The 14,173-nt window shown below is 39.0% G+C and overlaps 1 protein-coding gene across 2 annotated transcripts in view; it reads left to right on the top strand.

Annotated features, from left to right (window-relative positions):
- Positions 1-14,173, top strand: part of Zbbx (zinc finger B-box domain containing) — a 111,715-nt gene that overhangs the window by 48,777 nt on the left and 48,765 nt on the right. For both annotated transcript variants that reach the window (XM_008830140.1, XM_008830141.1), the window contains exons 7-8: positions 2,690-2,842; positions 7,163-7,349. In XM_008830140.1, coding sequence (XP_008828362.1) covers positions 2,690-2,842; positions 7,163-7,349 — 340 coding nt within the window. The remainder of the gene's footprint in view (positions 1-2,689; positions 2,843-7,162; positions 7,350-14,173) is intronic.

Here is a 14,173-nt window from a genome sequence, read left to right on the forward strand (position 1 = left end):
TCTGGAATAAAGCCAACTTGATCATGGTGGATGATCTTTTTGATGTATGTGGTTATGTGGTTTGCAAATATTTTGTTGAGAATTTTTGTATCTATGTTCATTAAAGATATGGGTCTATAGTTTTCTTTTTTGTTTAACTTTTAAAAAGCTTTATTGAGAATTTCATACATGCATATAAGGTGTTTTGATAAAATGCATGTCTACTCCCTCCCCTCCAACATTCCTCTCCTCTGAAGAGGTAACTCTAAAATCTTTTAATGATTAGATATAAGCTCCCAAATACTTTTGAAATTTTTGGCCTTTGGAACAGAGTATGTTGCTAACAGTCCCAAGGAAATTTTGACTTTTAGTCCAGAAACTGGCAACATTTCTTTGGGGTCTTTTTACCCTAACTGCCTATCCAATTCCTACTTCGTATTCTATCACACCATCCTCTGAAGGGGTTACCCAAATTGCCAATAGGGAATAGGGACCCAAACCACTCTGGCTTCTTCCATGCTGACAGGGATACAGGGTGAGGCAATTGGAGTACCCCTTCAGTGGGTCTATCTAAAAGACTCCCAGATTGCATAACTCTTGTCCCTAAGGGGAAAAGTAAATCCTTGAATGATGAATAGGAGATGTGAAGGAGAAGTAAAGGCAAGAATAATTAGCACTGCAAGTTCTAGACAGAGAACTAGAAAAAAGTCAGAACAGGGCAATTTTCAAATGTTCTGATGCTATACAGCAATCCCTTCTGCATGAAATAAGTATCAGCATCACAACTTCAGCTGAACCTGATCACTAAACATAGTCACAATTGGGCTTGTTGACGGTTGTGCTCATTCATTAAAGGAGTGCCAAGCAGGGTCACTGGGTCACTCACCTGAGTATCTGGCCACTCTTCCCAGCCAACTAGTCCAGCCTTGGAAGACAAAAGAAAAATGAGGAAGAACCCAATAGAGGAATGCTTTTGGAGGCCCTTGTCAAGAAACTCCAATAGTTTTCTTTTTTGGTTGCATCTTTACCTGATTTGTGTATTAGAGCGATGCTGGCTTCCTAGAAAGAATTTGGAAGTTCTCCCTCCATTTCTATCTTTTTTAATTAAATTAAGTAGTATTGGATGTAGATCATCTTTAAATGTTTGGCTGAATTCTGCTGTAAATCCATCTGGCCCAGAGATGCAAAGGGTGGTGGGGACTAGGGAAAATCTTAAAATAGGAATACTGCCATTGTGGAGGACCAAATGGAAATTTCTGAGCTGTGCTGCACTCTTTTTTTGATTAACATTTTCTGAGAAGTGGAATCCATTTTTCTTTGTCTTTCTTATGCTGGCTCCTTACAGAGCATCTGAAGACCCCGTGTCTTCTCCTTGGCGCTTACTTCAAGCTCAGATACAGAATCCTGAGGAGTCATGAGGTAGAGCAGGCTAGTTGCTGATACAAGGTCATTCAGAAAGTCCAGCCTTCTCAAGATCCACTTGTCCAGAGTCATGCCCCCAACAACATACTCAAAGTTACTTTAAAAATTCTCTTTCTTAATATTATTTTTAATACTGTAGCCCTTTTACCTCTTCCCTTACTAGATTTACGACTATGAACATGCTATTTGCCGTTCACTCTGGTAGGCCTACAAATTAAAAAAAATTTCTTCAAATTTATTTTTATTTTATGTATATGAACATTACCTGCATGAATGTACCTGTGTTGTGCAGTGCTCATGGAGGGCAGAAAAGTGTGTTACATCCCCTGTAGCTAGAGTTACTGAGAATTGTTAGCTACCACGTGAGTGCTAGGAAACAAGTCCAGGTTCTTTGCCAGAACAGCTAATGCTCTTAGCCACTGTGGATCTGGTCAGCCCTGTCATACAAAGTTTTTAAGGCATAAATTTTGCATTTATGAGCTTCTCAGATAAAATGGGATAGACACAGACCAAAAAGGCGATTCAAAATCCATACAGCAAGTGCTGGAAAGAGCTCAAAGTACCAAGGCCACACATAAAATAGGAGCAAAAAGGTCCAAAGCACTATGGAGAAGTGGGAAGATAGAGGAGATAAAGGATTCTTCCAGGTTACGATGATAAAGGTGAGGACAGAGGAAGGAAGGATTTCCTGTAAGTCACCCTTCGGACCAAAGCATGAAATGAGCTACCACTTGGAATTACTGGGAGGTACAGTCAGAGGGACGTCTTGGGGTGTACCTCTGCATGGCATATGCTTCTAATGATGCCTTATTATGAAGGAATACTCATCACTGCTCACATAGACTCTTCTACATGTAGCATAATACAGCGATGTATTGGGGGTTCGTATAGAGGAAAGGCTTGTGTGCCACTAGACTCACACACACCTGGTTACTTTCCTGTGATGCCACTTACTCACCATGTAACCTAGCGGAAATTATTTAAACTCTGAGCTTTAATTTCTTTATCTCAAAACAGATACAAAATCATTACATTTTAGAGTTGCATTGAGCATTAAACATTGCAATTTTTTAAAGATGCTTAGGATATTGTGAGCACCACCTGTTGCCCCCATATATGGCTGTCACTGTTAGGATGGCTGATAAAATGTATTAGTCCTTTTAAATATTAATTGAAATGTATTGAGTTTAAGAAGTCACAGAATGCTGAACATTTGATTTATTGTTTACAAATTACTTTATTTTTGCCCTATTAAGCTTTTGAACAGTACTTTGTTCTTTTTTAACAGGCAAAATCTCAAATGCTATCCAGCGTGTTAGACGTTGCTCACCAATTTATAAAGGAAGCAAATCCACCTCAAGGAGGGAATACTTCCACAGAAGATTCTAATAGACATCACCATAAACAGAAATCCCTGCTTGTGCCAGGGAGCATCTCTGAGGTAGGCTGAGGTACAGGACACTCCTGTCCTCCATGACTATGGTACCTACCTTAATTAGAAAGGTACATTTGGGGCCACTACTTTATCACACTGCCATTGAATATGGACTTGTTTCAGTAATTGAATGTATTTTGAATATGAAAACATTTTAAGGTTATATTGATTATGAGCATTATGGTCATGCCATGAATTTAATGAGTATTTGAGAGAAAGCTTAAAATACAAGTCATAATGCAGTATAACAACTTTATATTACTCAAGACTTCAAAAGACTGAAAATAAAAAGCATTCCATGTACTGTAGACGACAGGAAATTCCACCATTATTTAACGCACTTGTCTGCACATGCATGTATATCATTTTGTCCATTTTTCAATTTAATTTAATTTTTGTGAATTCCATACAATGTATTTTTTTCACATTTAGACCCCTTTCCATATCTACACACTTCTTAAATCTCTGACAGATTTCATGTATTCTGTCATATGTATTAAGGTCCATCGAATCAAGTTTGTGTCCCAACTGTCCTTCAGTGTGTGTTCATTCACCGGAGGCTGGTTAATCTATCTAATGTCACACCCATAAAGAAAGCAGACTCTCCCTGTCTGAAGAGTTATTGTTTGCCAATAGTTCCTCTGCTATGGTTGGAGTTTCGTACCCATTTCTTTATTTCTATGCTGGCATTTTGTCTGGCTTGAACTTGTATGAGTCTTGTGCATGCTGTCACCATTGCTGTAAGTTCATGGGTAACTTCCCAGCTGTCAGGAAAAAGTGTTCTCTTGTGGTCATGCACCATTTCTGGTTTTTACATTTTTTTCTGTCCCCTCTCCTGCAATAGTCCCTGAGCCTAGTGTGGCAGAATTTTATATAAGTGTCTTATTTAGGGATAAGCATTCTGTAGTTTCTTATTCTCTGTACCTTGACCCTCTGTGGCTTATTGGGTTAATTCCTCTGTCACATGAAAGTTTCACCTGTGAGAGTTGAGAGATGCACCAATATTCTTTCCACCCTGTTTCACTGTGTTCCCTGAGTTTTAGGCATGGAGATTGCATTGTTGGTATGTAACTTAGGGCTCTGCCCCTTACAGATACTTACTTGCTATGTTTGACCAGTTGTGGAACTCTGTAATGGTCACCATCTTTTGCAAAAAGAAGCGGTTTTGATGAGTGGTGAGAGGTACACTTGTCTGTAAATATAAGGATAAATATTTAGAATACAGTAAGAAATTATATTGGTCTAGTGATATGAGGCTCAAGATCAGTTCCAGCTCAATTGCACCAAGTTCTGTATCTAAAATTTGTCCTGTCTTCAGCCACAGGGTCTTACCTTCAAGTTCTGGGAGGTAATCAAGGGCTGTGGCAATAACCTGTGTTATTTTGTGAGTCTCTTGGAATATCCCTATATCCCTGAGCAGCAACTCAAAGGATGTTGTGCTTTTTGTTATATAGCCTTCAGCTATACAAATGCACACGCACACACACACACACACACACACGTATGTGTGTATGTATATATAGAATGTATATTTTTGAGTATTTCAGATGTAGACTTATTAAGGAAAAGTGATAAAGAAACCCCCAAAGTAGTAGGGTTGCAAGGGAACAATACCCTTGTATAGGAATACACTACACATATTGATACAAACAGTGGGATACTCCTCTTTCCCTTCCATGTTATTCATTTTTTTCCTAGCAGTGCTGCACAGACCATGAATTGCTTGGTTAGTCACAAAGCCTGTTACTTGATGACAAAGTCTGGGTTGAACTGAATTCTGTTGAGTTTTAAAGTGATGTTCATAGAACTTTAAAGCATATGTGTTCTTTGCCAACAGGGTCTCATTCCTGTAGAGAAGCTCTGCTTGAATTTTTAAGAAAGTATATTGCATTTTCTCATAGACCTACTTAGAGTGTTATGAACAGTGATGGATGTGTTGCAACCCTGTAATCATGATATTATTGTGAGGAACAGACACTACCCAAAGTAATTTATCTTTAAACTTTTGTATTTTCTTAATTATTCCTTGTTTAAGATGGGAGTCTAGTGACAGAGAAAATTTTTTTAAAATTTGCTCAAATTATTGACAGGCAACCTTAGCTTTGACTTTAGCCATGACCTTAGGTGTCCGACTTCTAATTGCCTGCATTTCATCATCACATAGAAACTGTGGTTATACAGTTTTCTCCTTCATGCCTTCCCATTCACTTAATTTATCCTGTGAGGTATAATAGAGATAAGTCAGCAGCTAGTGCTTACTGAATGTTTTATGCTAGATATGTTGCTGAATGCTTTAATTGTTTGATCTTTTGTAATGATTGCATCTGCTACATTAATTTGTGCTTTTATTATCCCAAGTTCCAAATGAGAAAGGGAGAGAGAGAGAGAGAGAGAGAGAGAGAGAGAGAGAGAGAGATCTAGGCATGCTAAAATCTATGGATCCAACTGCTTTGAGTTTTTAATCTTTATAATTAATGCTTCTTCTTGTCCCTGAAGGAAAGTATTAATTATACATACTGTACACATCCTTGACCCCTTGCCTTAACTTATAAATAACTAATTTAGTCACTTCATTTACGGCTATATATTAAAATCAACATAGAAAATAAATAGCCATGAATGAGTTCAGCATTTTTATGCATGTGACCTGGACATGTGCTGCTGTAAACACTGGATGGTTCTTGTAAGCACTATGGTTTGGGAGTTGCTGGTCTATTTCTACTGTGGACCTCCTGTGTTTCTTTGGCATGGTTCCCAGTGTCTGAAACGTTCTCAGATGTTTTTTGGTTTATATTTAAGCTTTTTTGCATATATTCAATGATGTATTTTCAAGTGAACTCTAACAGTCACAAGCTTATTTTGCAATTAAGAGATAAACATGGATTTCTACTGTTCTGTATAAAAGATGCACAGTGGATATTTAGTAGTTTTATCAGGGTAGGTAACTCACATATGAAAATTTAGCCATTTTTTTCCTGACTTTTTTAGCTTACCTATTTTTTATGAATCATTGGATAACCATAAAACTTATCTTAGTTTTCTACTATGTGTTCATAGTAGATGTGTATTTCATGCTGAGATCCTTTTTTCCAACTATTAAACTGAGAGGCATTCAATGTTTCATATGCATTGATGAACTTAATTTGTCATTTTACTAAGTTGTAAGGGAGTTTATTTTGACCAGGCACTGATCTTGGTACTTTCAAAAAGACAAAAGACAAAATTCCCACTTGACTTATTCTAATGGGATGTATAGAATAAATTTACCTTGTGATAAATTAAGGGGCTAAAAAACAGGAAAGTGTTGGAGAGGGGGTGTTATTTAAGAATCACAAGTGAAGAGCTCTCTGGGTAAGTGGTTTTGAGATATCGAATGAACCAAAGGAATGGTTGTGTGAAGCTACAGAAAGGGCTTATTCCAGGATGTGTGCATTACCAGTATAACACCTTGAAGAGGGAACACATCTGATGGTTCCCAGAACTACAAGACTGACTGTAGATGGAGCAAGAGAGGATGATGGAGAGGTGCCAGTATAAGACTGATGGGGGAAAAGTACTGCAGGAGCCTCAAAGCCCTGATCGAACCCTGGAATTGGGATTGGAGAGAGGGCTCAGAAGTTAACTGTGTACTGCAGTTATAGTAGACTCAAGTTCAATTCCCAGCACCCACGTGGGGTGACTCACAACCACCTGTAACTCCACCTCCAGGGACATCTGATGCTTTTGGCCTCAGCTTACACCTGCACTCACGTGCACATACCACCTCCCTTACACAGAGACACTTAATTAAAAATAAAAATAAATCTTTCTGAAAAAGGAAACCTAGAAGTAAAAAGATGAGCGTGGTGACAGGACAAGATTTACACAAGAACACACACACACACAGAGACACAGACACACACATACACACACACACACACACACTGTTCATTCTAACTGGTGTGGTAAAAATCCTATAATCTCATGATTCAGGAGGACAAATCAGAAGGATCTAAAGTTTGAGGCCTGTCTGGGCTACAAAGTGAGACTGAGACTCCTGTCTCATAAGCATTAAACTACTCTAAGGCAGAAGGTTTCAGGGAGCAAGGATTGAGGAAGGACCAAGGTAATGGATGCAAGGCCACTGCAGCGTTACAGGGAAAAGAGTAGGAATAAAGTGGAGAAAACTGTTATAATTGCCAATAAAGTCGCATTTAAATGAATATTATTTGAAAGCACACTTTCCAAGTTAAATTATGCCTGGTTTATAAAGACAAGTAGTCTTACCGACATTATAGCATGCAAGGAATTAAATAAACATACTTTGCTACATTTTCAACTGGTTAGGTAGAAGCCATAGCAACAGAAGGAGTGGAATGTGGGAGTCCAGGAGACAGAACCTTGTGTGAAAGGTCATTTGATAAAGAAACACCTGCCCAGTCCTTTGCGGACGCTGTGAGTCAGTGGACAACTAGTGAAGTCAGTGGAGATCTGGAGGAAAAGAAGCAACAGAACTTACATGCAGCAAAACCAGGTAAGGATACTCCCACAGTCTTCATGTAAAGAAACAAAGGTGGTCTTATTTTTTATTTACCTCTGCTCTTTGAGAATACAAATACAATATTTAAAAACTATAAAGAGCAGTTTGCTCCCTCAAGAGAGTTGTGTATATATATTAGATGGTCACTGGTGTGTGGTTTAATATTTCTAAACCATGAATTTGGGCACTGGGAATATTTACTTTGGTTTTATTTGTAGAGTCATACTGCCAAATGAATGGAGCATTGGTTTACTAGTTTTCCTTCTGGCAGAAATGGGTGTTAGGACAACTAGCTCACTTTAGAGCTATTGTTGCAGCACATAAGATGGGAGAGTGTGAGACAGAGAGGCAAAGAGCTGTCTTTATGCATCAAACGCCTGACAAACAGCTTAAGGGAGGAAGGATTTGCACAGCATCATGAGCTGCAGACCATACATTTGCATTAAAGTCATAATGTGCTTATTGAAAAATATAATATCAGACTCCATGGTGAACTTCATGGGGAGAACTGATTTGTATTTAAAGTATTTTTATTTACTTTTAAGGGGTGCCTCTTTCTCTTTGCATTTCTTTTTAGGTTTCAATTCTCAATTACTGTTCAGAAATAGTGGGTTACAATACAACAGTCATTCATGCATGCCATTGTGCTGTTCTCACAGATACTCCCCAGGAATCTCCTCCATCCCTCATCCTATCCTTCTAGTTACAGCCTTTCCTCCCTCTAAATCTGCCTTCTGTGTTCATTTCACACACACACACACACACACACACACAATTAAACTTTGATTCCATGAGATAAAAATGTACATTATTTGTCTTTCCCCAAAATGCTATTTCTTGTGCCCCACTCCCTCCTCTCTCCTTCCTTCTTCCCTCCCTCCCTCCCTCCCTCCCTCCCTCTCTCCCTTCTTTCTTCCCTCCATTCCTTCTTTCCTTCCTCTTTTGCTTTCTCTCTCTTTCTTTCCCTCTCTCTCTTTCTTTCTCTCTTTTCTTTCTGTTTTTATTATTTGAGATAGAATCAGTCTATTTACTGCCTAGTACTTACTATGTAGCCTAGGGTGAACGTTAACTCATGGTGTTCCTCCTGCCTCAGATTTATGAGTAGTAAGATTTCAGGCTAGTATCATGGCACCCGAATCCATATTTCACTTTCTGATTCTGACTTACTTCACTTAACATTATGATCTGCAGTTCCATCTTTTGAATGGGAATGTTTATTCTGTGACTTTGCATATTGAAAGTATGTAATTTTTACTTTACAGAGGTTCACAGTTAAGAGACTACCTTGCATCTCAGAAGAGACTTTAGACTTTGAAATTTTGAGCATTATAAGTGATAAGATTTAGGAGGCTCTCACCGGTGAATCAATTCATTTCACCTGAAGAGATGTTCATGGGATTTTGTGGACAAGGGATGGGAGGTGATGCTTCAATTGTGATGTGCTTCAATTAAGTTGACAAAGGTGTGAACTTGTGATGATAATCTTAACTGTTGACTATAGGCAATCTATTAGGGTACACACTTCTTTGCATGTCTTTTAGGGCATTTCTAGAGATGTTACTGAGGAGAGATCTTTCCTGAATGTGTGTGCCACTAACCCATGACTGGGGTCAGAGACTGAATATAAAAGACAGGGTGCCAGTGTTCATCTCTCTCTGCCTCCTGCCTATGGTTTCAGTATGGCTATCTACTTTGTGCTCCCACAGAGCCGATATGGCCACCGTGCCTTCCCTGCCATGATGGATGGCATCCACAAACTATGAAACAAAATAAGCCCTTCTTCTTTTGACTAGTCATTGTCAATATTTTAAGCATTGGAGGTATATAAATTAATGTTTCAAATATTAAAGTTACATAACATTTACCTTACCGTTGTGGGACAGTCTTGAGCTTCCAGTCTTGATCTAGTAGCAGCCTTGATTCTTATGCTCTTGTAAGAGAAGAACTCAAACAGGACATAGTAATAGAATGAGCAGTCACGAGCTTAATCAGATCCTGCAAGCAAGCAAGAGCATATTCTTTAGAATCAGGACCAGGTGAGCTGACAGCCCTGGCCTCAATCCTGGCAAGCATGAGGCTTCCATTTCTCCTCTCTCTGACGCCCGTTCCACTTGTTCTTCTTCCAAAGTGGCACCTCCAGTTTCGTTCATAATTTGCACTGAAGTTGGGATACCTCTCAGAAATCCAGGTAGCAAGTAAAGGAAGGATTCAACAGTGGTAACTTAAAGAAAATAATGTATGCTTACCAAAAATTTGATTTATCAATCTAGATGTGCTCAAATGAGGCTGCAATATGGATATGTCGGGTTAAACACAACAGGAGGGAAATTAATGTCCATCTAGCTGATTCCTTCAAGCCAGGACTTGATTTTGCGATGAAAGAAGTTGAAATGCTAGAACTTCTCTGACTTTTCGTAGGGGAAAAGTTTACCTCTGGTAAAAAGGAGTGTTTCAAGAGAGTGTACAACCTACAAAGGCATCCTTTCCACTCTAAGGGCCCAGGGCACCCTCAGTACCAAACCACTGAGTACCACCATTCATACACACACACACACACACACACACACGTTTGTATATATTTATACTTTCTCCTGTAGGATGAAGGAAGTGCTGGAATAGGAGTGAGTTTGAAGAGAGTAATGGAAACCTGCAGTGGTAGATACTACCACATATTCATAAAAATTGTGCTGGAAACAGATAAAAGTATAGAGTAAGGAAATGTACTAATAGGATATATCAGTCACAGAGAGCTGGTAATAAGGGACATGCCTGGAAATGAAAAAAAATTGTAGACTACTGTTTTACCTATAAATACCAAAACTTATGCCTGATGGGCATAGGGTTGACTTAAGCCACCATATCAGGAATTCTGAGTTTTATCGTGTTACTAGACAAATCATTCCATAGACCTGGGAACCATCAGCTAAGGAAGAAGCTTGATCTACTAACTTATCCTGCAGCGTGACACAAGTAAATGCTGCCTGCCTTACATTTAACCTCCACCAATAAAGCTTTGTGGCTGTATATAAGAATAAATCTGAAGAAAAGCTATGCATAGAGCTTTGAAGACATTATTAAATGATATCTTTGAATTGATTTTCCTTGGAGTCTTAAGTACAACTCTAATCTGCTAGTCAGTGTTATTGCTGCTTCTAGGTGAGGTGATACATAGAGTCTTAGTTCTGTCTCATACTGTGTGCACTGAGAGTGTAGATTCATCATACAGTTACATTCCTAGACCCGAATATTGAAAGAATCCCCTGCACTGTAAGTCTTGTGTGTGGTACAAAAGCAGTGGTACATAAGAAGATCCTAGAGCTGCCTCCCCAGTGCCATTCTTTCCTATGCTAAAACAGAGTGCCTGAAGCAATACTGCGTTTTAGGCAATTAGAGACAATACTCTAGTGAAATACTTCCAGAGACAGGACTGCTTTTACCAAAAACTATTGACACTCAACTTCCATGATTGGTGCAAATGCCAGTGCTGGAGCATGACTATATTATCATAAAGTTGACCATAGTGATCACAGTGGCTCTTCAGATGCTGTGTCTTTAATAGGTAAAAATCAGCACATTCTTCATGACTGAAGAGAAAGATTGACCTGGTATCGAGCTTGGTAAACATTGCCTATGAGCAGGCCATTCAGAATTATTCCACTAGCCAATCTTCTAAGCAGAACATGAAAGAGGTCATAGAGAACACATCAATGAAGGGTGGACTTGTGTTTCAATAAAACTTTATTTATGAACACAGAAATCCATCATAGACTAGGTCAGACTTACACTGTGAACTGCAATGTAGTGATCCATGAACAAGGAAACACATTTTTCTATTTACATCACTACATATAGTCAGAAATAGTGGATTGTATTCACGTGGCAGGGCTAAACACGCACCTTCACAATTTAATTCTAGACTAATGTTAACTCTCAGGCTGTGCAGAATTACATGGTATGCCACACCTTGGCTGTCTTGAGCCTGCAGAGGTCAAGCTTGCACAATACATGAATGGCATAAGGCTGAGTGGATGTGGTGAGCAAAGACCACTTTTCATGTGGTGAAGATGGTTATATTGAGCATTTTCATCATGAATGCGGTAGTGATTTCTTTCTGGGAAAAATTTCCATCTTTTAAGTATGGATTTGCTTCCTCTGCTTGCAACACATGTGCTAGTGGGAGCCTAATTTATCATCATCATATCCTCATACAACTCTGCCTCAGATAGAGGCACCCAATTTATTATGAAAGATATACAGCCAAACTCTTGGAATTCACTGGTCTTGCTATGCGCCACATTGTCTAGAAGTTTCTATCTTAACAGTTCTCAGCAATAGCCTCCAGAAGGTTCAACATGGTCCTAATTAGGAGACACAGTCTCATGAGGCTGGAATGCTCTCCTTTCAAAATACTGTCTATTCTATGGCAATACTGCCACACTCCCATTACAACAGGAGATACACATGTTCCCTAGTGTTTGGGTGCTTATCATCACTGACGTGCCACAAAGGGCCACTCCTCTGGCCCTGTTAGATAACAATTACCAAAGAAGTCATTCAGTTTTTTTTGTGCAATGAAGAGGAGATTGACTGTATCTGAAACCCAGGGATTCTTTGTGGCATGCAATAGGCATCCAGTGTCCAATAATAATATTCAAGAGGAAACTGACATCCCAATAAAGAGGGATTATATGACTTTTCATACTTTGAAATTAATATTTATGTTACAATGAAAAAATAAATAACCAAAGATTTAGCAAGGAGTAGGATGAACTTTAAAAAGAGTGGCAAAAAACAGCCATGATAATCAATGAAGTTACTTTTTAAACCCTCATACATAGACACAAACTAGAAGTTATTTTGTGTTGCGTGATTCTTTTTAATAATCTTTTCTTTTACCTGCTTCCTTATGATAAAGTTTACTTATTAGTGGTACCAAACATAATGTAGGATTCAGTCAGAAATATCACTAAGCTGAAATTGCTTTATAACATACAGTGGCTCAGAAACTTTGTTTTATCTGCATTTCATATAGAAGAGTTAAAATATAGTGTGGAGGAGGAAAATAAAGATGTTTAGTGAGTACTTAGATGGAGCGTGTGTGACGTATCCACAGTCATTCTTAGTGTGTCCTTCCAGATCCACCTTGAGCCTGGCCTGGTCTGCTCTGTGATCCAAAAGGTTGTTGTCTTGAAGCTTGCGCTGTGACTGCAGATTGGATTTGGTTAAATGGAGATGCGAACTGTGCCTTTGATAGGAAATCAGGCTGGCAGTGCTGCGGCTGTGGTGATGACAGCCCTTATTGACATAGTTAATTTTGATTGGCCCCAGAGTATTATATATTTGATTGATCATGTGCATACATTGTGTGTATCTGTAAATGTTTTCCATTCCTTAAAAGAATTTTAGATACTAAGTAGATAGCAAAGAACCCCTTTGCAATTTATGTATCTCACGGAGGAATAATTAATAAGCCCTTGTGAGCTGCCACTAAGTTACTAAGTAAACTCCAGTGGCCATTCCGTCTGAGGACCCACAGCTCTCCCAATCCTCTTTAGGGAAATGTGCATGGTTGTAGTTCACTTATTTTCAGTGCTTAATAATCACTTGCTATGTACATAAACCATTGTGTCCCTTCTCATTTTTGCCACATCAAAAATTGCGCAAGGATTTTTGTACAGATCTTCAAGTATGCCCTGCACAAATTTCCAGGGATGCCAGAGTTTGATAGCAGAACAGTGAGTCCATCAGGAATGCATGTCCTCAACTGCTATAAAGTTTTATTATTTATAACAGTTTGTACTCCCTTTGAAGTCTGTAAGAGCTTTATGTTATTCCCATCGTCACCAATATTTAATATTTTCAGATATTCAAATTTTTTACTAATCTAAAAGATGAAATGCTGTATTTAGTCTGTGCACCTTTATTACAACATATATCAGACTTTTTTGGCTTGTTTCTCAGTCATTTAGCATAGCAGCATGCCTTAAATTTCCAAGTTCTCCAGCTACTTCTGTCACTGAGTTTTTATTTGATTTCATTTCAGTAGTCCACAGACTTCTTTTCTTTCCTAGGAAAGTTGGGCACTTTGGCTGGCCTGGGGCTTTTCTGCAACTTGAGGTTCATTTTTCTATGTTATCACCTGCTGTGACTCTCCCACTGGCTTGTTTGTTTGCCTCCACCGGCATCTCCTGGGTGTTCCTCAAATGCTTCAGGCACACTTTGCCTTAGGATTCTTTCATTGTGTATTAAGGAAAATACCCATGATCCCATCAAGAGCAGTGGTAGAGCATTTCACACAAATTCTCAAAAAAGAAGGCCAGCCGCCTCTAAAATAACTGAGCAAACCCAAACCAAAGTTATATTGATTGTGAGGCATTTCTTTCTCAGGAGGCTATGTGTCATAAATCTGTATGTTCTAGATTTGTTACCATGAACAATTTTAAACAGTCTATCTTGCTAAATGCATTGCATAGCTAGAAATTCTCCTCCTGGAAAATATCTACTTGTCAGAAAGCACAGTTATCAAAGATAACAATAAACATAGTAACCGAAGTCATTTCTCATCTGTATTTTCTAGGAATTTACCATTGGTCAAAGTAGAAAAGTGAATCACAGGCTGCGCGTTCTTTAACTATCTGCTGTATACCATGTTTTCAAGTACAGTGGCTCCTGGCATAAGTACTCTCTTCCCGTGCCTGTCCCCTCCCTCTTTCCCTCCTTCCCTCCCTCCCTCCTTCCCTCCCTCCATCCCTCCCTCCATCCCTCCTTCCCTCCATCCCTCCCTCCATCCCTCCTTCCCTCCCTCCCTCCATCCCTCC

Source organism: Nannospalax galili, unplaced genomic scaffold (assembly GCF_000622305.1).
Source record: "Nannospalax galili isolate Female #2095 unplaced genomic scaffold, S.galili_v1.0 scaffold33, whole genome shotgun sequence".
NCBI lineage: Eukaryota > Metazoa > Chordata > Mammalia > Rodentia > Spalacidae > Nannospalax > Nannospalax galili.